This window comes from Portunus trituberculatus, chromosome 47 (genome assembly GCF_017591435.1).
Source record: "Portunus trituberculatus isolate SZX2019 chromosome 47, ASM1759143v1, whole genome shotgun sequence".
Lineage (NCBI taxonomy): Eukaryota > Metazoa > Arthropoda > Malacostraca > Decapoda > Portunidae > Portunus > Portunus trituberculatus.
Genome location: NC_059301.1, coordinates 16,072,254 through 16,098,753, shown reverse-complemented (window position 1 = coordinate 16,098,753; position 26,500 = coordinate 16,072,254). Strand labels below are relative to the sequence as shown.

The 26,500-nt window shown below is 38.2% G+C and overlaps 2 protein-coding genes across 4 annotated transcripts in view; one reads left to right on the top strand and one right to left on the bottom strand.

The window, feature by feature from the left end:
• Nucleotides 1-2,459, bottom strand: part of LOC123520646 (low-density lipoprotein receptor-related protein 2-like) — a 33,703-nt gene extending 31,244 nt beyond the window's left edge. The window contains exon 1 of the mRNA XM_045283126.1: nt 2,357-2,459. The gene's annotated coding sequence lies outside the window, so the exon portion shown is untranslated. The remainder of the gene's footprint in view (nt 1-2,356) is intronic.
• LOC123520647 (low-density lipoprotein receptor-related protein 8-like) overlaps nt 2,322-26,500 on the top strand; it is a 31,602-nt gene continuing 7,423 nt past the window's right edge. Inside the window, exons 1-9 of one of the 3 annotated variants that reach the window (XM_045283128.1) lie at nt 2,322-2,448; nt 2,906-3,128; nt 4,625-4,796; nt 5,013-5,121; nt 5,921-6,052; nt 8,477-8,605; nt 8,971-9,090; nt 10,730-10,885; nt 20,524-20,634. In XM_045283128.1, coding sequence (XP_045139063.1) covers nt 2,906-3,128; nt 4,625-4,796; nt 5,013-5,121; nt 5,921-6,052; nt 8,477-8,605; nt 8,971-9,090; nt 10,730-10,885; nt 20,524-20,634 — 1,152 coding nt within the window. In that variant the 5' untranslated portion in view covers nt 2,322-2,448. The remainder of the gene's footprint in view (nt 2,449-2,905; nt 3,129-4,624; nt 4,797-5,012; nt 5,122-5,920; nt 6,053-8,476; nt 8,606-8,970; nt 9,091-10,729; nt 10,886-20,523; nt 20,635-26,500) is intronic. The other 2 variants (XM_045283130.1, XM_045283129.1) reach the window with 2 other exon arrangements.

The window sequence follows — 26,500 nt, the reverse complement described above, 5'->3', positions numbered from 1 at the left end:
GTAATGAAAAATAATGAAAGCATTGGGCTAAATGTAATGTAAACCTAACCGAACCTAACCTATTCGTCAGACTGTAATGCTAATGTTACTTCAGTGTTATCCAGAACCCCTCTCAAAATTTATAGCCATTTTTTCCTTTACTAAGTTAGGTATTCTGAGGCGTCTCCGCCAGTTTTTCTCACCCCTCCAACTGCTAACTCAGTACAAAGGCCTTATCCGCCCTTGTATGGAGTACTCTTCGCATGTTTGGGGGGTTTCAGTCACACAGTTTTACTAGATAGGGTGGAATCTAAAGCTTTTCGTCTCATCAACTACCCTCCTCTGACTAACTGTCTTCAGCCTCTTTCTCACCGCCGAAAAGTTGCATCTCTCTATCTTTTATCGCTATTTTCATGCTAACTGCTCTACTGATCTTGCTAACTGCATGCCTCCCCTCCTCCTGCGGCCTCGCTGCACAAGGTTTTCTTCTTCCTCTCATCCCTATTCTGTCCACCTCCCTAACGCAAGAGTTAACCAGTACTCTCAATCATTCATCCCTTTCACTGGTAAACTCTGGAACTCCCTGCCTGTATCTGTATTTCCGACTTCCTACAACTTGTCTTCTTTTCAGAGGGAGGTATCAAGGCATTTGCTCGCCAATTTTGGCTGACGCTTTACCACTCTTTAGAGAGCCAGCACTCAAGTGGGCCTTTTTTTTTTTTTTTTTTTTTTGCGCTCGGCCGGCTCTCTCCCCTACATAAAAAAAAAAACTAAATAATTGCGTAACGGTATTAGAGATGATAATAATGTCGAGTTGCTCAGCGCAGGCAAAGTTCATCCACTGGAGGCCGTTTGTAGTCCTCCTCCCACATTCTCCCCCAGAATAAAAAAAAATAAACTTCCATACTCAAGTAAGAACAAAAACAAAAGCGACACACATAACAAGACTACAAACAACAAAACAAGGACAAGAATATCAAATCAGAGAGAAAGGACAACAACAACAACAACAACAACAACCGGTGTCTTGTCCACGAGTCTTCGGTTGTGGACTACGAGTATATTAGGAGTTTTTTTTTTTTTTTATACCATGTGTTTGTAGTAATTAGTGTGGTATATTCTCTTGGTACATCATAAGCACGACTTCCTTAACCAAGGGTGCAAAGGAATAGTAAGTCCTGTTGTGTTGAAGAGATATCGTCCATTCAGCAAAAATTGCCGTACTGAGCCTATTTCATCCCTAAATTGGGTAGATTTTCAGCCATTTTGACACTCAGATGCCTGCGGATAGCTCTGTTTATCAAGTCATTGTTTGTAACCTATACAGTCTCTTCTCTTCTGAGCAGTTAACGGGAAGACACTTACATACAGCCGGACACTCATGGACAAGACACTGACACAATAAAAAAAAAAAAAAAAAAAAAATTATACTGATACTCACTGTCACGGATGAACGAAACAGCGCTATAACATTCCAAACATAAAAATAACTGAAAAATTGCATGAACATAAGTAACCACTTAACTATTTGCCTCTATCAAGATTAACATAATAAATAAAACCGTTTTTAAAATATTGGCATTATATGATGAAAATATGTGGCACAGGTGGAAGCAAAACGGGAATCCCACGCGACACTTATAAAAACATCAAGAGCGAAGAGATTGAATAAAAGTGTTTGCAGCCATTGCCTGACAGATACCGAAAAATAAAATGAAGGTCTCTGTTCGGCCGTGAGTATATGAATGCTGGTGATGGCGATGAATCATGGTTACGTACTGTGCTTGACTCTCCGATGTCAATTGATATTGTATCATTTCACCTCCCAGGATAATATTTTGAGGCAGAAGGTGACATAATAACAATACTTCAATATTTCAACATCCGAAGGTTTTGCAAAGTATTCTTTCGAGTAAATGTATTTTTTGTGCTGAAAAAAAAAAATCGCATACCTAGGTATAATGGGAACCTCCCCTCCTTTGCACTTAATTCCCCTTTGCACTTAATTCCCACAGGCAAGCCGTGTCTGGGTTAACTTCTTGTAAATGGAAACTCATTCTGTCATATACCTTATCGATAACTATATGTCTATCTCCCTCCCCTCGTGATTTCACACGACACTGGTTACCGACTCATTCTTTACTTATTACCCACTATAAAATTCCGCTCGCCAGCAAGATTATCCTTCCTGCAAATACGTGGAAGATGACTGCGCTTTTTAACAATTTTTTTCCATACAGTTACTGAAGAATATTGTCGTAGTGTCTAATTCCTTTCATTATTAGTTGTATAAGTAGAAAACATTCCATTCCACACAACTGTACATATCAAAAACACAGGAAGTGAGATAAAAGAGGCATCTTGTGGTTTAACTCACCCAGTTATCTTGTGGATTCCTTAGTCGATCCCGGGCGCTCGTTCACTATAGCGCGTCTCTCCGTCTGTCATCTGAAACTTAATCAGTGAAAGGTAAGACAGAGACACATTAGTTCACGCGTATCAAAGTGTGAAGGCAGTGATAAACTCATTGTTGTAGTTAACCCCTTCAGTACCATGATGCGTGTTGATATATATATTCCGCTTACTATTTGGTGATTCTATTCACCTTCAGAAACTTATGTTGGAATAATAGAGTAGTGAAGATTCTCCCCATTAATATTTTTTACCTCCATAGATCCTTCCTAATCTGAATAAAATCGTCCAAATCATACCCAAAATTTATGGTAAAAATGCGTTCCAATACTGAAGGGGTTAATAGTTAATGTTGCATGTTTTCATGGGCAGGTCTGATCGGTTTGTGGTCTCCGTCAGGCGGCGGTGTACAGCCATCACAGAAGTGGGAACAACTGAAATTTTAACTACATGTACTGTTATAATTTTGTTTTTCACAACAATTAAATTACAATTAAATTTCTCTGCTTACTAGATGAAGGCGGACATCTCGCTATGCCTCTTCTTCCTTTCCTGCGTTCTGGCACCGGGGTTGACGGACTCGTTTGTCAAGATACCGCTAAAGAAGACATCCTACACTCCCAAGACCTTTCCTGAAATAGAAGCCTACACTGCTGACACAATAGGTGCCTTGAAGCAGATCAGGCAAACTTTGGACAATGTAGTGGAGCAGCGGCGTGCAACCATCTGTTGCAACGGTGAGAACTACATAGTGCCAGTATGTATAAGATCCAGGGTTCCCAGATTTCTGTGCCGAAATTATCGTACACACCCGTCAAAAATTATCGTATTTTGAGCTAGATTATCGTACACCAACATTCACCTAGCAACTTTTTGTCAGTTCTACAGAATACCACAAAATATACCATTGGAACACTAGACACCAAAAAGTTTTTCTTAGGCATTTGATATAGGTTCTGAAAAGCACTGCATGTTACGAGAGGCTATCGTATACTCACCCTTTTATAGGTCGCTGGCTGAATCCCCGTGGATTTCTGGATAGTTTGGATCACTTTCCACACCAGTTGGATAAAGTACTTGGGAAGTCATACTCCTTATCATGCTCCTGGATGGCTCGAATGAGGTGCAGTTACTGTTTCCTTCGCTTGTTACAGACTGTTTTGCTAAAAGAATGTCTCTTACTGATTCTGTTTTGAGTTTGTTTCTGTCTTTAGTTTTCATTCTATTTATGTCCGAGAAACATCTTTCACAATCTGCATTTGCATGGGGCAATGAAAGGCATGCTAGTGCAAAGTCAGACACGCACTTGTATTTTGACCGTCCCTCGCTATCCAGAATCAGCCTTACTTCACCCCAAAACAAATCTGCCATTCTCTTTGCTGTGAAGTGTGCCAGGTAGTAAGAATTAAGCCAAGTAGAATAACACCCGCAAATGAGCGTCCTGCTGTCTGAGGCCCCCGATGAAGACTAATGAGGCCTCCCCCGGTCCCCTCCTTCCCCCTCACCCAGTCTTTACAGGAACTGATCGTGTAGTGCCCTCCCCCCTTCGCTCCGTCTCCAGCCACTCACCCGATACACGAACTGATCGTGTATAGTCCGCCCCTTCACTCCCTCCCTCCTCCAGCCACTCACCAACCCTCCACCTCCCTCTCTCTCTCTCTCTCTCTCTCTCTCTCTCCATTTTTTTTTTTTTTTATGGAGTAGAATATACTCTCGCAGTATCACTTCCAAAAGGAATTATTTCATGAAAAGTATAAATTATTGTACAAAACTGCAGATTATCGTATTATCGTACGCACTATATTTTTTATCTTACAGTATGCTAAATTATTGCACTTGTACGATAATTATCGTACGTCTGGGAACCCTGATAAGATCTCTCTTGTGATGCATTTTTTTCATTATATATTATTTACTAGGAGATTCAAACATGAGAGAGTCTTTATTCATTAACTGACCGTCTCCTCCCCCCCCTCACCCATCCCCATCCACACCCACCCACCCACCCACCCAACCCCATACACACACACACACACACACACACACACACACACTACATATATATATATATATATATATATATATATATATATATATATATATATATATATATATATATATATATAATGTACACACGAATGTGCACGAACGAGAGAGAGAGAGAGAGAGAGAGAGACCACACGTTTTACCCACCTGCATGCAAGCTTTACTTTATTCACCATCCTAATTTCAGACGGGCTGGTTTATGAGAATAAAATCGCACTGGCACTACGAAGCGCATTCTTCAACTCCATCATCGTCTTGAACCGACTACAAGAAGCAATCACCCAATACCAAGCAGGCGATACTATTTTGGACATATGCCGGGCCTGCGACATCAGTCCGTTTAATCCTCCATGCAACATGTGAGCAACTAGCGTTAGATGAGTTCCTATTTATCCTTTGCCTTCAGCACACACACACACACACACCTGTTTTGAATTAGGAAGGGGCTGGAATTTCAATTTCATGACAGCAAGTACAGTAGTATTCTGCTTACAAAATTACTGACATGTTTAGCTAACAGACTATGCAACTACCAAGAAAGCGTCTAATACATTACAACCATGCACCAATGACAGCACTGACTGGCGGTGTTCCTCTGGCAAGTGCGTCCCACGAGACAAGCTGTGTGATGGGAAGGACGATTGCGAGGACTCCAGCGATGAAGTCGTGCATAACTGTACAGACGTACGTGTGTATTTACTTAGATGTATCTACCTAGTTATATACTACATAGTTCGATCGGGGCTTATATTGACCTGTATCCATATCTACTTTTATCCAACTTTTCCTTAAATTTTTGCACACTTTCTGCTGCTACCATCTCTTCACTCAAGATGTCCACCGTCATGTGTAGAAGACTTTACATTTAATGTTCCTCGAACACTGACTTTTCATGATCTTGGAGTGTCCTCTTGTTCGTCTACCTCCATTTTTATCTATATATTTTTTTCCATACGGTTTACTAACTTATACATCGGTATTGGATCTCCTCTTACCCGTCTATCCTTCAAAGTTGGCAGTTCCATTTCTTTCAGTCTTTCTTCATAGGCAAGATCCTTTATTTCTGGCACTATCTTTGTAGCAGTCCTTTCGATTCTTTCTAGTTTCCTGATGTCCTTCTGTGTGTGTGTGTGTGTGTGTGTGTGTGTGTGTGTGTGTAATTCACTGTTTGATCTGCTGCAGTCTCTGACGAGACAGCCAGACGTTACCCTACGGAACGAGCTCAGAGCTCATAGGCCTGAGACCAGGCACACACCACACACCGGGACAACAAGGTCACAACTCCTCAATTTACATCCCGTACCTACTCACTGCTAGGTGAACAGGGGCTACACGTGAAAGGAGACACACCCAAATATCTCCACCCGGCAGGGGAATCGAACCCCGGTCCTCTGGCATGTGAAGCCAGCGCTCTAACCACTGAGCTACCGGGCCGTGTGTGTGTGTGTGTGTGTACCATTAATAAGAACCTGTCTCCCAAAAGACCCCTTGTGGCTTAGACTACCTGTGCGAAGAAGACCAGGTATGCATCAACTCATGGTACGTGTGTGACGGGAATCCAGACTGTTCGCATGGCAGCGATGAGACACATTGTTATCTCCCCACAGATCCTGAAGTAAGTTGTACAAAGTTTTTACGTATGTTCAAAAAGTCTAATATATGCCGATATTAATTATCAGAATTGAGGGAATTGCTACAAGAGGGATCAATGCAAGGATGGTAGATGGTAATAGTTTTCTTCTAACGACACACACACACACACACACACACGTCATAAATACTTAGATATTTTCACATTATACATAGTGTCCGCGATTCACAAGGTATGGACGCCAGGTCACTCGTACACCGTGGAACCAACATTGGACCACACTGAAGATCAAGTTTTCCATTTCAGTCATAATTCCAAAGTCATTTAGTCATAATTCCAAAGATAATGATAGATTTTCCTTCTCTCTCTCTCTCTCTCTCTCTCTCTCTCTCTCTCTCTCTCTCTCTATGGGACAAAAATATATAAAATATGACTTGTCATTATTATTGTTGTTATCGTTGTTGTTGTTGTTGTTGTTGTTGTTGCTGTTTCACGCCATTAAGTACTCGTATGTAAAGTAGCGTATCACAGCAACATGTTGTTGCAAGGCCCTCCATAAATGGTGTTTCATTAAAACAACTGCAAGATTTTGATAATGATGATGATGATAACAATGCATATTACTACTACTACTACTACTACTACTAATATTACTACTACTACTACTACTACTACTACTAATAATAATAATAATAATAATAATAATAATAATAATAATAATAATAATGATAATAATAATAATAATAATAATAATAATAATAACAATGATAATAATAATTGTTGTTGATTTTTTATGTCATGACATGTCATAACAATCATTACAAACAGACACACACACACACACACACACACACACACACACACACACACACACACACACACACACACACGTAATGTAGTGGTTAGCACGCTCGACTCACAATCGAGAGGCCCGGGTTCGAGTCCCGGCGGGGCGAGGCAAATGGGCAAGCCTCTTAATGTGTGGCTCCTGTTCACCTAGCAGTAAATAGGTACTGGATGTAACTAGACTGGTTGTGGCCTCGCTTTCTCGGTGTGTGTTGTGTGTTGTGGTCTCAGTCCTACCCGAAGATCGGTCTATGAGCTCTGAGCTCGCTCCATAATGGGGAAGACTGGCTGGGTGACCAGCAAGCAACCGAGGTGAATTACACACACACACACACACACACACACACACACACACACACACACACACACACACACACACATATATATATATATATATATATATATATATATATATATATATATGTGTGTGTGTGTGTGTGTGTGTGTGTGTGTGTGTGTGTGTGTGTGTATATATATATATATATATAATTTTTATGAAATAATTACCATGTCCTTATTAAGTTGTAAAATATAATTAGAGAGGGGCTATTTTCTTTTCTTTTATAATAAGTTCATCCTAAAACAAAACATATTTACATCTAAACAAACTTTCACTAACAGCTACTCAGATCTCCTCTCCTACTTCCCATAAAACTACATGCACTTACCCTATACACTCCTTTCACTTGAAATTCAAAATTTAAATAATGGTAACTTCAAATCCAGCCTTGGAGTCCCATTCTGGGGAATGGGACCAGAAATGTCCCCAGGTCGAACTACCCTCTCATTAGCGACCCAAAATGTCTTGACACCTCCCTCAACATTTTCTGCATTAATTTCTGCAACATTCACGGCCCTCGATATAATTTTCAATATGTGGAACACCATCTCTCCTCTACTAAACCTTATCTTCTTTTCCTCACCGAAACACATCTGTCTGAGGCAACTGACAGTAGCCCATTTTCTGTTCCCTCCTACTTTCTCCATTTTCATTTTCGTTATAAAGTTCTCATGCCCACGCTCTTGAGTCTTCCGAGTTTTTCACCTTGGGAGGGGGTGGTTCCACTCATACAGCTTTATTAGATAGGGTGGAATCAAAAGCTTTTCATCTCATTAACTCCCCACCTCTTTCTCACTGCCGAAATGTTGCATCCCTTTCTATCTTTTATCGCTATTTTCATGCTAACTGCTCTATTGATCTTGATAACTGCATGCCTCTCCTCCTCCAGTGGCTTTGCTCAACAAGCCTTTCTTCTTCCTCTCATCCCTATTCTGTCCAACTCCTAATACAAGAGTTAACCAGTATTCTCAATCATTCATACCTTTCACTAGTAAACTCTGGAACTCCCTGCCTGTCTCTGTGTTTCCACCTTCTTATGACTTAACTTCTTTTAAGAGAGGTGTCAAGAAATTTGTCCCTGAATTTTGACTAATTCTTTTGATTCTTTTATGGAGACTACAATTCAAGTGGCCCTTATTTTTCTAATACATATTCATTTTTTTGCCCTTGGTAGTTATCCCTCTTATAAACACACACAAAAAAAAAAGATCTATAACCATTTGATTCCTGACATCCTTTTTAACAAAGTGATCATGTGTCAGACTCCAGATTGTGAAGAAGACCAGTTTAGGTGTCAGTCTGATGGTCTGTGTCTGCCTGAAACTCTCCAATGTGATGGTAAACAAGACTGTGATGATGGCAGTGATGAGAATTCCTGTGACTTGACACCAGTAAGTAATAAAAAGGAAAAATTACCCATCAACAGCCTACTGTTTGCCACTGAATATTTAGGACTACCCCTCTTTGCTTCTTTGGTAATAGGCCATCCAGAATTATTATCATACCGAGGTTTCTTTTCTCTGCCACTACTTTATTATCTCACTTTCCATCTGATAGTCACACACACACCTTTTGTTACCCTTAGCAAACTGTATCATTTTGTCATCTACTGCCCCATTCTTGTGATAAGTAGGTATTTCAGTATAAATATGAGCATTTACATGTAGTCTGACCAAAGCCAGCATATACACACAAACATGAAAATACATTTCACACAAAAAAATTGCCATCAACCCATTGTCTTTACATTTTCCAGGCATGTGCAGAGGATGAGTTCCAGTGTGTGACTACAGGCAGGTGTCTGCCCATCACATTTCACTGCGATTTTGAGAAGGATTGTCCAGATGGGAGTGATGAATCACTCTGTCCCAGGCCCGTAAGTTGATAAAATATACTCAGTGATTAAATCAAACTATTATATGATAGATAATTGTGCATAACAACAGATGCATGATATGAAAGAGGATTTCTCTTCCACTTAGATATAAATAGGGTATTAAATAAAAGATATTGTCCAAAAATCTAAATATTTACAACAGAAAATTAGTAAAGTCCATCATGAAGAAAGTGATCAAAGGAAGAACAGTGGTGGAATGGAGTTATACTTCAAACACTTAAACACTTTAAACACTTTAAACACTTTAAACACTTTATTATGCTTGTCTGTAATACATTTATAAGCTTATGGTACAATTATTTTAAAGACAAACAGCCCCTTATTAAGCACAAGCTTTTTGGGCACACTTAATATCTACTAATACTGTAATATAAATCTAAAATAAACTAAACTAAAAATCTAACTGAAGATAATGAAAAAAAAAATTGTATTGCAATAACAAAAGATTTAGGGATAACTAACTTTGCAAGAACAGGAAGGAAGGGGGAAAAAAAATCATAATTTTACATGAGAAATAAAGAGAAAATTGAAATGGAATCTTATCATAAAAAAACAAATAAGCTATTTGGTTACAATACCAGGAAACAAAATAAATATGGTCTACTTAACAAAAGACTGAAAGGCAGAAATTTAAAGGAATTGAATTACAAGATGTGTCAGTATTGAGACAATAAATATTTTTTTAGTTTTCTCTTAAAGATGTTTACGCTTATTGTTTTTTTTACGTGTGTTGGAGTGCTATTCCATATTTTGGGACCTTTGAACATTAGAGAGTGTTGGTAGAGGGTTAAGTTATGATGAGGAATCTGTAGTGAATGTCTGTAGCGTGTGGAGTGGTTATGAGTTTGGGTCAGAGTACTGTTACTGTTGGAATTTATCAGTTTGAACATGTACGCTGTGATAAAGAAGTTCGATAAATCAGAGAGTTGAAGGATTTTCAGGGATTTAAAGAGTGGAGGTGTGTGTTGGAGGAAGTCACTATTTGTCATGATTCTAATTATTTTTTTATGGAGGATGTTTAGATTATGCAGATGACATGGGTAGGTAGTGGACCAAATTGGATTACAGTAGGTTAAGTGTGGGAATATATGGGCATAATACATGATTTTCATAATTTCCACTGGTACAAATTTTTTTTATTTTCAGTAATAGAGCTATTGATCGAGATAATTTTAGGCAAAGGTTTGATATGTGATATTTAAAAGTAAGATTATTGTCAAATGTGACACCGAGAAATTTTGTCTTAGAAACTTGAGTGATATCTTTGTCTAATATGGTAAGTCTGGGTAAGGGTTGGTATTTGACTTCCAGTCAATACATATAAAAATAATAATAATAATAATAAAAATAAAGTGATTATCAACCTAGGAGAAAAGTTTACAATCCATGCTTTCTCTCAGCACTAACATATTATATCCGTTGGACACATGGGGTATTAGAAAGAGGGTGGGATACACTATGTGTCAACAGATGATAAATGGACCATCAAAGTAAAAGATGAGCAACCTAAGGTATGATCTCGAATAGGAAGTCAGGTAAATGAGAGAAGTTTGGTGTATGTCTGTTATGCACAAATATAATGATGACGATGATAATGATTATCTATCACTCTCCACAGTGTCAAGCAGATGAGTTCAGGTGTAAGTCTAATGGTGTGTGTGTACCTGGTACCTTTCAATGTGATGATGAGGCGGATTGTGATGACGGCAGTGATGAAGATGACTGTTCTCCCACAATACCACCACCCACCACAACCATCACCACCACTACCACTGTGAGTACTCACTGCAGCTGCAATCTGCCCTTCTTTCCCTAGACTTACATCACTGTGTATGATGGCAATAGCAACAGCTCTAATCCTGATCCCTTCTTCTTACTAAACGTGCATTACCATGTTTGGTGGCAGTGGCTGCAGCTCCAGTATGACCTTCTCCTCACAAAACTAACATCATCATGGTCGACAAAATCTGCATTTCTCCCTTCCCTACTATCTATTCTCCACTTACTCAAATAACACATCATCTATTGAGCAAAAGGAAAGAAGTGAGAGGTATATAAGAAATCCCACCCTTTCCCATGTTTTCAACTAAATGAGCATTTAACCTTTTGTTAGTCATGTACTGTACTAGATAATAGTGCCAAATCTGGTACATAATCCTCAAAACCATGATGAATTATAACACACACACACACACACACACACACACACACACACACACACACACACACACACACACACACACACACACACACACACACACACACACACACACAACAGTATCAAATGGTGATGAGAAATACTCTAGACAGAATGAAGCAGGAACTCATCAGAAAGGATAGAGTGATGATAGTCGGGGACTTTAATTGTAAGGAAATAGTGTGGGAAGACTACAAAGTGGTGAATGGTGGTGAGTGGGCAGAGAAATTGTTAAATGTAGTAACAAATAACTTCATGATACAGTGGGTGAGATCACCAACAAAGTGCAGGGGACAGGATGTTGCAGCGAGGTTGGATTTGGTATGTACCAGGGGCATCTGCCTAAAAGAGGAAATTGAACATGAAAAGCAACCATGATGTCCTAAGTTTTGAGCTGGATACGGAATTAAGCATGGAAAAGAGTGTGGAGCACAGGGAGGAAAAATTAAATTATGTTAGGGCAAATTATAACCATATAAGAAAGTTCTTTAATGAAATTGACTGGTCTGTGATATACCAGGAAGGGGATATACAGTTGAAATACGATAAATTTATGGATTTATATAACTTTGCTGTGAAGAAGTTTGTGCCATATCACAGAAAGAGGACTTTAAATAATAAACAGTGGTTTGATATAAATTGTGAAGAAAAGAAAGGAACTATGAAAAGGACACTGTCGAAAAATATAAGGAGCAACCGAAATTGTTCTACAGATTCATAAATGGAAAAATAAGGCAAAAAGAAAAATAGAAAGGTTAAAAGGAGAGAACGGGATGGGGGAAGACCCAAAAAGTATGACAGAACTGTTAAATAGTAAATTTCAGGTCTTTACTAAGGAATCCAAATCTGAAAGGCCACAGGGTAATAGAAAGACCATCTATATGAAAGAGATTAAAGTAACCAAGCTTGAAATAAAAGAGTTGATGAAGGAATTGAATGAAGAGAAGGCAATGGGACTGGATGAAGTCTCAGGCAGAATACTGAAAGAACTAGCAAGTCCTATAAACATCATAAAATGCTCAATAAAAAATGGAACAGTACCAGTAGAATGGAAAAGAGCTGAGGTGGTTCCCATATATAAGAGCGGAAGGAAGGAAGAACCTTTGAATTACAGACCGGTATCACTAACTAGTGTAATATGCGAGATGTGTGAAAGAGTAATAAAGAAACAATGGATCGAGTTCCTTGAAGACAACAAATTATTATCAAATAGCCAATTCGGTTTTAGAAAAGGTTGGTCGTGTAACAAATTTACTGAGTTTCTACTCTAGAATAGTTGATAGAGTACAAGAGAGAGAGAGAGAGAGAGATGGGTTGACTGTATTTATTAAAAAAGCATTTGATAAAGTGCCACATTGAAAATTACTGTAGAAATTAGAGAAGGGTGGCTTAAAAGAAAGCACATTGAGATGGATGGAAAATTATTTGAGGGGGAGAGAAATAAGGATGGTAGTTAAAGATATCAAGTCCAAGTGGAGAGCAGTAGAAAGCGGAGTGCCACAAGGGGTCAGTATTGGCACCAATACTTTTTCTCCTGTACATAAACGACATGCCAGAGGGAATGAACAGCTACATAAATCTGTTTGCAGACAATGCAAAACTGTGCAGTTATAAAGCAAAAAGAGGATTGTGAAATACTGCAGGAAGACCTAAATAAGATCTGGAAATGGAGTAAAAAGTGGGAGATGGAATTCAATGTAGACAAAAGCCATGTCATGGAAATGGGAAAGAGTGATAGATGACCAGTGAGAATCTATAAGATGGGAGATGGAGTAGAACTGGAAAAAGCAAAAAAGGAAAAAGACTTGGGAGTGACGATGGAAGAAAACAATCAACCAGTAAGCCATATTGATAGAATTTTCAGAGACATATAATTTCCTAAGGAATATCGGATTGGCATTTCACTACATGGACAAAGAAATGATGAAGAAATTGATAAGTACTATAATAAGACCAAGATTGGAATATGTAGGAGTTGTGTGGAACCCCCATAAAAAGAAACACATGAGGAAGTTGGAGAGACTACAAAAAATGGCTACAAGAATGGTTCCAGAATTTGAAGGGATGACATATGAGGAGAGACTAAAGGCTATGGATCTACCAACCCTGGAACAGAGAAGGGAGAGAGGGAATCTGATACAAGTTTATAATTTGATCAATGGAATGGATCAAGTGGATAATGAGAAACTGATCCTGAAAGAATATGACATTCGAAGCACAAGATCGCATAGTAAAAAACTGAGGAAGGGAAGATGTCTGAGAGATGTTAAAAAATATAGTTTCCAGCAAAAATGTGTTGAGACTTGGAACAGTTTGAGTGAAGAAGTTGTGTCAGCAATGAGTGTGCATTGTTTTAAAGAAAAATTGGATAAGTATAGATATGGAGACGGGGCCTCACGAACGTAAAGCCCAGGCCCTGTAAAACTACAACTAGGTAAATACAACTAGGTAAATACGCACAAACACAGATCTAGTAAACAAGAAAGAGGAAAGAGTACAGAACGTGGTTAAAAAAGAAGTACAAGCATGGAGAGTCCAAGATAAGAAAGATAAGGCCAATTTTCAGGAGGTGATTCAAGAACAACTTAAAGAAAAAGAAGAAAATATGACAAGCAAAATGATAGGAGTCCTCAAGACAAAAGAAAATCTAGTTAGAGAAATTGCAGAAAAAAAGAAGAGTGTAGTCGTATTTGGAATAAAAGAAAAATATAAAATATAGACCAAAAAGAAAAAGAAGAAATGAAATCAGTCAAAGACCTACTGAAGAATCTAATGACGAAGATAGGCAGAACTTGGAAGAGGAAGTAGAAGAAATAAACAGAATGGGACCATATCAAGAAGGAAAACGAGACCAATTAAAATACTACTAAAATCACAAGCAGCAACAGAAGAAATATTATATAGAACAACAAAACTTAGAGAAACAGAAGGCTGCAAGGATATCTATATAAAGAAAAATAGAAATGAGGAAGAAAGGAAGAGATACAATGAACTGGCAGCAGCAGTAAGGGAAAAGAATAATGAAAGGTCAGAAGAGGAGAAGAAGGCATTTTTTGGAGAATTCTAGGAGACAGGATAAGGAAATGGTATATAAACGAGAAGGAAGAGAAAAAAGTGGAACAAGTTTAACTAAAATGATAAAGGCAAAAGACTAAAAATGATGTATACGAACATAGACGGGTTTTATCAAGTAAATTAGAATTAAGAGATTACATAAAGAAAGAAAATCCAGATATTGTATGCCTGGCTGAAACAAAACTAAATGAGGCAATCAAAATAGATTTGGATAATAGGTATAATGTATGGAGAAGAGACAGAGTGGGTAAAGGAGGAGGAGGAGTCATGATAATGTTAAGGAAGGAGATAGTGATAAACCAAGTGGAATGTGGGAAGGAAAAGCAGAAGTATTGTATATTAAGATGCATATTAATAAAAAGAGTTAACAATCATTGTAACATATGTGCCACCAAAACAAATTCATGGACCAATCAAGAATATAAAGACATGATAGATGACACAATAAGGAGTCTAATGAGAATCGTTAAAGAAAGGAGAAAAGTGATATTAGTAGGAGATTTCAACTGTAAAGAAGTGGACTGGGAAAATTATGAAAGTGGTATGGGGAAGAAGCCTGGGGAGAAAGATTCTTGAACCTAATGATAGACAATATGATGGACCAGAGAGTAAAGGAATGCACAAGATTCAGAGGAAACGACGAGGCGAGATTGGACCTAGTTTTTACAAGGGTATACAAATGAATGATGATATAAGATATAAGTGCCCATTGGGAAAGAGTGACCATGCAATATTAGAAATAGATATAGAAGAGGAAAGGAAGATAGAGACGATTCATACAAAGGAGACCGATTAAATTACAGAAAGGCTGATATTGAGAATCTCAAGAACTATTTTAAAACGTAGACTGGGAGGAGATGGAAAACTCAGAGACAATGCAAGACAAATATAACTTATTTTTGGAAATATACAAAACAGGAGTCAGGAATATGTCCCAAAATATAGACCAAAAGAAGAAGGAAAGAAAGATTGGTTTAATGCAAGGTGTGCTAGGGCAAAGGAGAAAAGAGATGGAGCATGGAAAAGGTGGAGGAGAAATAGAATCCAACAAACAAGGAAAACTTCAAGGCAGCGAGAAATGAATATGTTAAGGTGAGGAAGGAAGAGGAAAAGAACTTGAAAAGACATTGTCGAAAAATGTAAGGAGCAACCAAAATTGTTCTATAGATTCATAAATGGAAAAATTAGGCAAAAAGAAACAATAGAAAGGTTAAAAGGAGAGAACGGGATGGTGGAAGACCCAAAAGTATGGCAGAACTATTAAATAAAAATTCCAGGAGGTCTTTACTAAAGAATCCAAATTTGAGAGGCCACAGGGTAATAGAGAGACAATCTATATGAAAGAGATTAAAGTAACCAAGCTTGAAATAAAAGAGTTAATGAAGGAACTGGATGAAGAGAAGGCAATGGGACCGGATGAAGTCTCAGGCAGAATACTGAAAGAATGTAGGGAAGAACTAGCAAGTCCTATATACAACATCATAAAATGCTCAATAGAAAATGGAACAGTGCCAGTAGAATGGAAAAGAGCTGAGGTGGTTCCCATATATAAGAGCGGAAGGAAAGAAGAACCTTTAAATTACAGACCGGTATCACTAACTAGTGTAATATGCAAGATGTGTGAAAGAATAATAAAGAAACAATGGATCGAGTTCCTTGAAGACAACAAATTAATATCAAATAGCCAATTTGGTTTTAGAAAAGGACGGTCTTGTGTAACTAATTTATTGAGTTTCTATTCTAGAATAGTTGATAGAGTACAAGAGAGAGAGGATGGGTTGACTGCATTTATTTGGATTTAAAAAAGGCGTTTGACAAAGTGCCACATGCAAGATTACTGTGGAAGTTAGAGGAGAAGGGTGGCTTAAAAGGAAGCACATTGAGATGGATAGAAAATTATTTGAGGGGGAGAGAAATAAGGACGGTAGTTAAAGATATGAAGTCCAAGTGGAGAGCAGTAGAAAGCGGAGTGCCACAGGGGTCAGTATTGGCACCAATACTTTTCCTCATTTATATTAACGACATGCCAGAAGGAGTGAACAGCTACATAAATTTGTTTTGGATGATACGAAACTGTGCAGAGTTATAAAGCAAAAGGAGGATTGTGAAATACTGCAAGAAGACCTAAATAAGATCTGGGAATGGAGTAAGAAGTGGAAATGGAATTCAATGTGAACAAAAGCCATGTCATGGAAATGGGAAAGAGTGAAAGACGACCTGTGGGAATCTATAAGATGGGAGATGGAGTAGAACTGGAGAAAGTCAAAAAGGAAAAGGACTTAGGAGTGACGATGGAAGAAAACAATCAACCAGTAAGCCATATTGATAGAATTTTTAGAGAAACATATAATTTGCTAAGGAATATTGGAGTAGCATTTCACTACATGGACAAAGAAATGATGAAGAAATTGATAAATACTATAATAAGACCCAGATTGGAATATGCAGGAGTAGTGTGGACCCCTCATAAAAAGAAACACATAAGGAAATTGGAGAGGCTACAAAAAATGGCTACAAGAATGGTCCCAGAACTTGAAGGGATGACATATGAGGAGAGACTAAAGGCTATGGATCTACCAACCTTGGAACAAAGAAGGAGAGAGGAGACCTGATACAAGTCTATAAATTGATCAACGGAATGGACCAAGTGGATAATGAGAAACTGATCCTGAGAGAAGAATATGACATCCAAGCACAAGATCGCATAGTAAAAAGCTGAGAAAGGAAGATGTCTGAGAGATATTAAAAATATAGTTTCCCAGAGATGTATTGAGACGTGGAACAGTTTAGATGAAGAAGTAGTGTCTGCAACGAGTGTGCACACTTTTAAAGTAAGATTGGATAAGTGTAGATATGGAGACGGGGCCACACGAGCATAAAGCCCAGGCCCTGTAAAACTACAACTAGGTAAATACACACACACACACACACACACACACACACACACAACACATGGTAATAGCAATAGCTCTAATCCTCCTTTCTTACTAACGTTGTTACGGCCCGCCCGTAACATACTCCACTACCATCACCTCCTCCGCTTGTTACCTCGTTCGCCACCTCTCCGCCTCCCCTTCCACATCACCCTCTCATGAACCTTCCACGCCACCGTTTCATGAACCCTCCACGTCACCGTTTCATGAAGCCCCGCTACTGTCCCGAAGTTGGATTCACGCGGCCCCTTTCGACTCAACCGAAAGTGTTGAGCCAGCTCTTGGCTTTCTGGATTGGCAGTTGAGATCCAAGCCTCAACCAGTGAACACAACGCCTCTTGGGTCTACCGTGGGATCAACCATCACCCAGCATTTCACCACTGCGACACGCATAATTATCACTTTCCTCGTCCGTGTTTTCCACATTGCCTCTATATAGGATTAGGATTATTGTTAGGTATTAAGTTGGGTTCTTTATTGTTGTATTTATTACTGTGTTATATGTATATGTGTATGTCATTTTCCTGTGTTTCATGTTATATATCTGTGTTTCATGTTTCTTGTTATATATGTGTCAATTTCATTATGGGTTATTAAAATAGCTTTTTAATGTGACCCCCTTTTGCATTTCCTCACCAGTTGAACCTGCAGTGTTTTTTTTTTTTATTGTTATTGTTCACCGGCTCTCCGATGCCAATCTTACCAGTTTAACCAGTGAACATAACAACGTGCATCACCGTGTTTGGTGGTAGTGGCTGCAGCTTCAGTATGACAATAGCTGCATTTTCTCCCTTCCCTACTATCTATTCTCCACTTACTCAAATAACACATCATCTATTGAGCAAAAGGAAAGAAGTAAGAGGTGTATAAGAGATCCCACCCTTTCCCATGTTTTCAACTAAATGAGCATTTAACTGCTTGTTAGTCATGTACTAGATAACAATGCCAAATCTGGTACATAATCCTCAAAACCATGATGAATTTAACACAAAATACACAAACAAGGTGAAAAAAAATTTGTACCAATAAGACAACATAGAGAAGTTGGAAAGCAGGACTGGTTTAACAATAGATGTGAAAAGGCTAGAACAAGAAAAGAGGATGCATGGAAGAGGTGGAGAAGGAAAAGACGGATTAAGCAGTGGGAAAGTTACAAAAGAGCAAGGAATGAATATGTGTTGATTAGAAGAGAAGAAAGAAAGAAACAAGAAAAGGATATAATTGATAAATGTAAAGACCAACCAAGGCTTTTTACAGACATGTGAACAACAACATCAAAAATAGAGAAAGTATTGAAAGTTTAGAAGTAAATGGAGTATGCAGTGAAGATCCCAGGAAATGGCAGAGGCTATGAATGGATGCTTTCGGAAGGTATTCACAAAGGAGACTGCTTTTGACAAACCACTGGTAATGGAACAGAAAGGGATTATGAAGGAGTTTCAAGTAACTGTGGAGGAGATCAAGAATATGATGGGGAGTTTAGAAGTGAGAAAAGCTGTGGGACCTGATGGGGTATCAGGATGGATTTTAAGAGAATGCAGGAGCAACTGGCAGAAAAAGTTTGTGAAGTAATTGATGCCTCATTAAGGGAAGGTGTAGTGCCCCAAGACTGGAAAAGAGCTAACATTGTCCCAATCTATAAATCAGGTAACAAAGAGACCCATTGAACTATAGACCAGTGTCACTTACAAGTGTGGTAGCTAAGATGTGTGAGAGGGTGGTGAAGAATAGATGGACAGACTTCTTGGAGAAAAATGACATACTTTGTGAGTGTCAATTTGGTTTTAGAAAAGGGCGTTCATGCACGACAAACCTGATATGTTACTATTCGAGGGTGATAGATGTAATACAGGAAAGAGATGGTTGGGCTGATGGAATATATCTGGATTTAAAAAAGGCCTTTGATAAGGTACCACACAGAGACTGATCTGGAAACTTGAAATGGTAGGAGGAGTGCATGGCAGTTTACTAAAATGGATGGAAGACTTTTGGTAGGAAGAGAAATGAGAACAATAATTAAGGACAGACCATCAGAATGGGGCTTGGTGGAGAGTGGAGTTCCACAGGGATCAGTGTTGGCACCAGTAATGTTCGCGGTCTACATAAATGACATGGTGGATGGGGTGTCCAGTTATGTGAGCCTATTTGCAGACGATGCAAAATTGTTAAGAAAAGTGAGATGTGACAAAGATTGCGAACTACTCCAGGAAGACTTGGACAGAATATGGAAATGGAGCTGTACATGGCAAATGGAGTTCAACACGACAAAATGCAAGAAAATAGAGTTTGGCAAGAGTGAAAGAAGAATCAGGAGTATGTACAAGATAGGAAATGAAGACATAAAACCAGTCATGAAGAAAAAGACCTTGGGGTGACAATTACCAATGACCTATCGCCAGAGAGACATATAAACAAAATAATTGGAGAAGTATTGAACTTATTGAGGAACATAAGAGTGGCGTTCGTATATTTAGATGAAGAAATGATGAAGAAAATAATTACTGCAATGATAAGACCGAGGCTTGAATATGCAACAATACAGTGGGCTCGAACTTAAAGAAACACATAAGGAAACTAGAGAAAGTACAGAGGGCTGCAACAAAATGGTGCCTGACTTAAGAGATTTGACTTATGAAGACAGACTGAAAAGAATGCAACTTCCGACCCTGGAAAACAGAGAGAAAGGGAGACCTGATAGCAATATACAGAGTGATGATTGGCATGGAAAAATGGATAGGGAAGATCTGTGTATGTGGAATGAAAGAATGTCGAGAGGGCATGGGAAAAAACTAAAATGGCCACTTATAGGAGAGATGTGAAAAATATAGCTTCCCTCATAGAAGGGTGGAAGCATGGAATAGTTTAGACGTGGAAGTGGTCAACGCAAGGAATATTCATGATTTTAAGAAAAAGCTGGACATTAATAGATATGGAGACGGGACAACACGAGCATAGCTCTTTTCCCGTATGTTACAATTAGGTAAATACAATTAGGTAAATACACACACACACACACACACACACACACACACACACACACACACACAAAAAAATAATAATAATAAATAAATAAATAAATGAATGAATAAATAAATAAATAATAAAATAAATAAAATAAATAAATAAATAAAATAAAATAAATAAATAAATAAATAAATAAATAAATAAATAAAAAATAAATAAATTGTCAATCACTGACATGAATAGACATGTTCAGAGAATCAGAGTGTGAAAAGGAAGTGTGTGCCTGACTCCTGGCTCTGTGATGGTGACAAAGACTGTGAAGATGCAAGTGACGAAGAGGACTGTCCCAGGCCTGTGAGTTAATGAAATACACTTAAAATATACTTTAAACATTATTAGTTACGTCTCCAAAACTCTGCTGATGATAAATATTTCCATATGAAACAAAAGTCCATTAATCTGATGAGCAGAGGACCAGGAGTGTATGGGATAATCAGTTTTGTTGGATTACTAGGATGAAAAACAACATCAAGGACTAATATATAATTACAATAAACAATATTGAAATTCCTCACATGCATACACCTAAAACTCCGGAAGTAACATACAATTCTTCCATGTCATTCAAACAACATATTTATTTATTGAAATTCATTACAGTACAGCTATATATATCATTATGGATAGGTGAGTATTGGTAACAGATCTGAAAGACTAAGGTTCATATCTGGACTTGGATAGTGAAGAGAAAGAACATTAATTTTTGCACCACACCTTCACCTTAAAAAATCAGGACTTTGGGGGAATTTGGAATATCAGCATATTCAAATTAATGGACTTTAACTGCAACAACAAAAAACACAATTTGTTGCAGCTGTTATTATTACTACTCAAAGAAATTAGTTCACTATGCTCACATTCTTTATACATCACATCAACAGAAAAGTATATCAGAGGATGTATTGGCTGTACAGAGAGGATTCAAGATACATTCTTTATGAAGCTAAACATTCTGAGGAGTCTGCGCTAGTTTTTCTCACACCCCTAACTGTTAACTCTGCACAAGGGCCTTATCTACCCATGTATGGAGTATTCTTGCATGTATAAGGTGGACACAGTATACCTGGACATAAAAAAGGGCTTTAGATAAAGTCCCTCATGGAAGACTACTTTGGAAATTAGAGAACATAGGAGGACTGTGAGGAACTTTGTTAGAGTGGACAAGGGATTATTTGATGCATAGGGAAATAAAAACCGTGATCAGAGATACATACTCATCTTGGGTAAAATAACAAGCGGAGTGCCACAAGGGTCAGTGTGTTAGCCACCATTTTGTTTCAGATTTATGTAAATGACACTGATAATGGAATAAATAGTTACATTAACTTATTTGCTGATAATGCAAAGCTACTAAGAGTTATCAAAACCCAGGAAGACTGTTTGCTTTTACAAGATGATATAAACAAGATCTATGAGTGGAGCAAGAAGTGGAAATTGGAGTTCAATGCCAAGAAATGTCATATAATGGAACTATGAAAGAGCGAAAGAAGACCGGCATGGAACTATTTGATCTGGGAATGCTTATACAGGAAAATCTTTATCCTGAAAAGCATATAAGCAAGATATATGGTATATCATATACAATGTTGACTAATATATGAGTGGTATTTCGATTTATGGACAAAGATATGATGAAAAATCATTACAAGCATGATATGTCCAAAGCTGGAATATGCAGCTGTGGTGTGGTCTCCGAGCTCTATAAAAGATATAAGAAGATTAGAATAGATACAGAAGATTGCTACAAAGATGGTGCCGGAACTAAAGGACCCAACATATCAAGAGCGACTAAACAAAATGGAACAACCAACCTTAAAAGATAGAAGAGAAATCTAATAACAAGATAGTGAATGGCATTGAAAAAATAGACAAAGCAGACCTAGTGCTGTTGACAGAAGAGGATGGAAGGACAAGAGGGCATGTAAAGTAAATCAGGATGAGGCAGTGTGTGAAGGATATTGCAAAATATAGTTTTCCACACAGAAGAGTGGAAAAGTGAAATGCATTGAATAATGAAGTTGTTACAGCACATGATGTGTATAACTTTAAGGAAAAAATTGGATAAATGGAGACAGGACACTATGAGCCCCGCTCGAACCCTGTACAATACAACTAGGTAAATACAACTAGTTAAATACACACACACACACACACACACACACACACACACACACACACACACACATGGGATGGGACCAGATGAAGTTTCAGGAAAATTATTGAAGGAGTGTAGAGAAGAATTGATTGATCCATTATATGATACTATAAGGTGTTCATTGGAAACAGAAGAAGTACCAGTAGAGTGGAAGAGAGCTGAAGTGGTGCCCATTTATAAGGGAGGCAGTAAGGAAGAGCCTCTTAACTATAGACCTGTGTCTCTAACAAGTGTGGTCGGTAAGATTTGTGAGATTGTGAGAGGGTGATAAAGAAATATTGAATACGGTTCCTGGAGGATCATAAGTTATTATCGGATCATCAATTTGGCTTCAGGAAAGGGAGGTCATGTGTAACAAATCTACTGAGCTTTTATTCAAGAGTGGTTGACAAAATACAAGAGAGAGAGGGATGGATGGACTGTGTATATTTGGATTTAAAGAAAGCTTTTGACAAGGTACCTCACATGAGACTATTATGGAAATTAGAGATTTATGGAGGACTGAAAGGAAAAGTGTTAAAGTGGATGGAAAACTACTTGAGATGGAGGGAGATGAGAACGGTAATAAGGGATGCAAAGTCGGACTGGTTGGTGGTGGAGAGTGGAGTCCCACAAGGCTCAGTGCTGGCACCAATACTTTTCCTTGTATATATTAATGACATGCCAGAGGAGTAAACAGTTATATTAATTTGTTTGCAGATGATGCGAAGTTGTATAGGTGTGTGAAGAGTGAAGAAGATTGTGAAATTTTACAGGCAGATCTGGATAAGATTTGGGAGTGGAGCAAGAGGTGGCAAATGGAATTTAATCTGAGCAAAAGTCATGTGATGGAGATGGGGAAGAGTGGAAGACGGCCAAGAGGGTCATATAAGATGGGTGAAGAAGTAGTGTTGAAAAAGGAAAAGGATTTGGGAGTGATAATACAAGACCATGGGCAGTTTGAGGCTCATATTGATAAGATGTTTGGAGAAACGTATAATTTGATAAAAAATATTGGATTAGCCTTCCATTATATGGATAAAGATATGATGAAGAAATTAATTAGTACGGTAATTAGACCAAGATTGGAATATGCTGGAGTGGTTTGGTCCCCTTATAAAAAGAAGCATATAAGGAAGTTGGAGAGATTGCAGAGAATGGCAACAAAAATGGTTCCGGAATTGGCAGAAATGACCTATGAGGAGAGATTAAAAGAAATGAATTTGCTTACCTTGGAACAAAGAAGAGAAAGAGGAGATTTAATACAGGTTTATAAACTGTTGAACGGACTGGATGAAGTGGATAATGAGCAAATGATGTTGAGAGAGGAAAACTTAAATAGAACTACAAGATCGCATAGTAAAAAGATAGCCAAAGGAATATGCTTGAAGGATGTGAAGAAATATAGTTTCCCACAAAGATGTGTGGAGGTGTGGAATGGTTTGAGTGAGGAGGTGGTGTCAGCGAGGAGTGTGCATAGTTTTAAAGGAAAGTTGGATGTGTGTAGATATGGAGACAGGGCCACACGAGTATGATACCCAGGCCCTGTAAAATTACAACTAGGTGAATACACACACACACACACAATACAATACCTTAGTCCAATGGGGAAAAGTGATCATGTAACATTAGAGATGCAAATGCAGGAAGAAGATGAGATAAGATACAGAGAGGAATATAAAGGAGAGAGATTAAATTATGCAAGAGCAGATTTTGAAAAACTAAGGAGTTATTTTGCTGATATTGAGTGGAGTAATATTATGTGCAAGAAGACTGTACAAGAGAAATATGACATATTCTTACAGGAATACAATGAAGGAGTAAAAAAGTTTGTTCTTGTTTATAGAGTTCAGAAAAAATACATACATGGTACAATGCTAGATGCTTACAAGCAAAAAAGGCAAAGGATAAAGCGTGGAAGAAACTTTTAAAGCAGGGAAATGACTATAATAGTTGGTAGTACAAAGATACTAGAAATTGATATATTAGAGTAAGGAGAGAGGAAGAAAGAAAGTTTGAGAAGGATATAGTGGATAAAAGCAAGGATGAACCAAAACTTTTCTACAAGTTTATAAACAGCAAAACAAAGAATAAGGAAACAATTGAAAAAAATAATTAAAGAAGGAAAGACATACCAAACAGAGAAAGAAATGTGTGAAATAATGAATGAGAGCTTCAAAATGGTATTCACTGAAGAAGATGACTTCACAGAACCTAATAGGACATTGAATTGCCTAGGATTGCAGGAAATTGCAATTCATAAAGAGGATATTGGAAGATTACTGGACAACTTGGAAGTCAGGAAAGCAATGGGGCCAGATGGTGTATCAGGCTGGGTGTTAAAAGAATGTAAAGAGCAAGTACTGGAGCCAATTTGGGAAATAATTAAAAGTTTGATAAATGAAGGGAAAGTTCTACTAGAGTGAAAGAGAGCCAATGTAGTACCATTATTTAAAGGAGGAAAGGCAACAGAACCACTAAACTACAGACCAGTGTCGTAGGGAAGTTATGTGAAATAATTATCAAAGAAAAATGGGTTAAATTTCTAGAAGAGGAGCAAGTCATATCGAACAGACAATTTGGGTTCAGGACAGGGCGGTCATGTGTATCGAACTTATTAAGCTTCTACTCCAGGGTTATTGCAGGACTTGAAAACAGAGATGGATGGGTAGACACAGTATACCTGGACATTAAAAAGGCATTTGATAAAGTCCCTCACGGAAGACTTCTTTGGAAACTAGAGAACATAGGAGTAATGCGTAGAACCTTGCTCGAATGGACAAGAGATTATTTGAAGGATAGAGAAATGAGAACTGTAAAGTAACTAGCAGGGTGCCACAAGGGTCAGTGTTAGCCCCCATTATGTTTCAAGTTTATGTAAATGACATTCACATTGGGGTAAACAGCTATATGAATTTATTCACTGATGATGCAAAGTTGCTAAAAGTTATCAAAACCAGAGAGGACTGTATACTGCTACAGGAATATTTAAATAAGATCTATGAATGGAGCAAGAAGTGGAAATTGGAATTTAATGCCAAGAAATGTCACATAATGGAACTAGGAAAGAGTAAGAGAAGACCAGTATGGAACTATCTGATAGGATAACGAAGACTAAAGAGGAAAGAGATCTTGGAGTGATCATACAAGTAAATCTGAGCCCTGATAAACACATAAACAAGATATTTGGACTATCATATAAGATGTTGACTAATATAAGAGTGGCATTTCATGACATGGATAAAGATATGATGAAAAAAATCATCACAACCATGATACGCCCAAGGCTGGAATATGCAGCAGTGATATGGTCACCGAGTTTTAAAAAGGATATAAGAAAATTGGAAAGGATACAGAAGATTGCTACAAAGATGGTGCCAGAATTAAAGGACCTCACAGATGAAGAACGACTCAAGGAAATGGGACTGCCAACCTTACAAGATAGAAGAGAACGCGGGGACCTAATAACAATGTATAAGATAGTAAATGATACTGAAAAGATAGACAAAGAAGACCTGGTGCTGTTGGCGGAAGAGGATGGAAGGACAAGAGGACATGAAAAGAAGATCAGGATGAGGCAGTGTGTGAAGGATATTGAAAAATACAGTTTTCCACACAGAACGGTGGAAAAATGGAATGCATTGGATAATGGAATTGTTGCAGCACATAGTGTGCATAACTTTAAAGAAAAATTAGATAAATGGAGGTATGGAGACAGGACACTATGAGCCCCACACGAACCCTGTACAATACAACTAGGTAAATACACACACACACACACACACACACACACACACACACACACGCCCGGTAGCTCAGTGGTTAGAGCGCTGGCTTCACAAGCCAGACCAAGGTTCGATTCCCCGGCCGGGTGGAGATATTTGGGTGTGTCTCCTTTCATGTGTAGCCCCTGTTCACCTAGCAGTGAGTAGGTATGGGAAGTAAATTGTGGAGTTGTGACCTTGTTGTCCCGGTGTGTGGTGTGTGCCTGGTCTCAGGCCTATCCGAAGATCGGAAATAATGAGC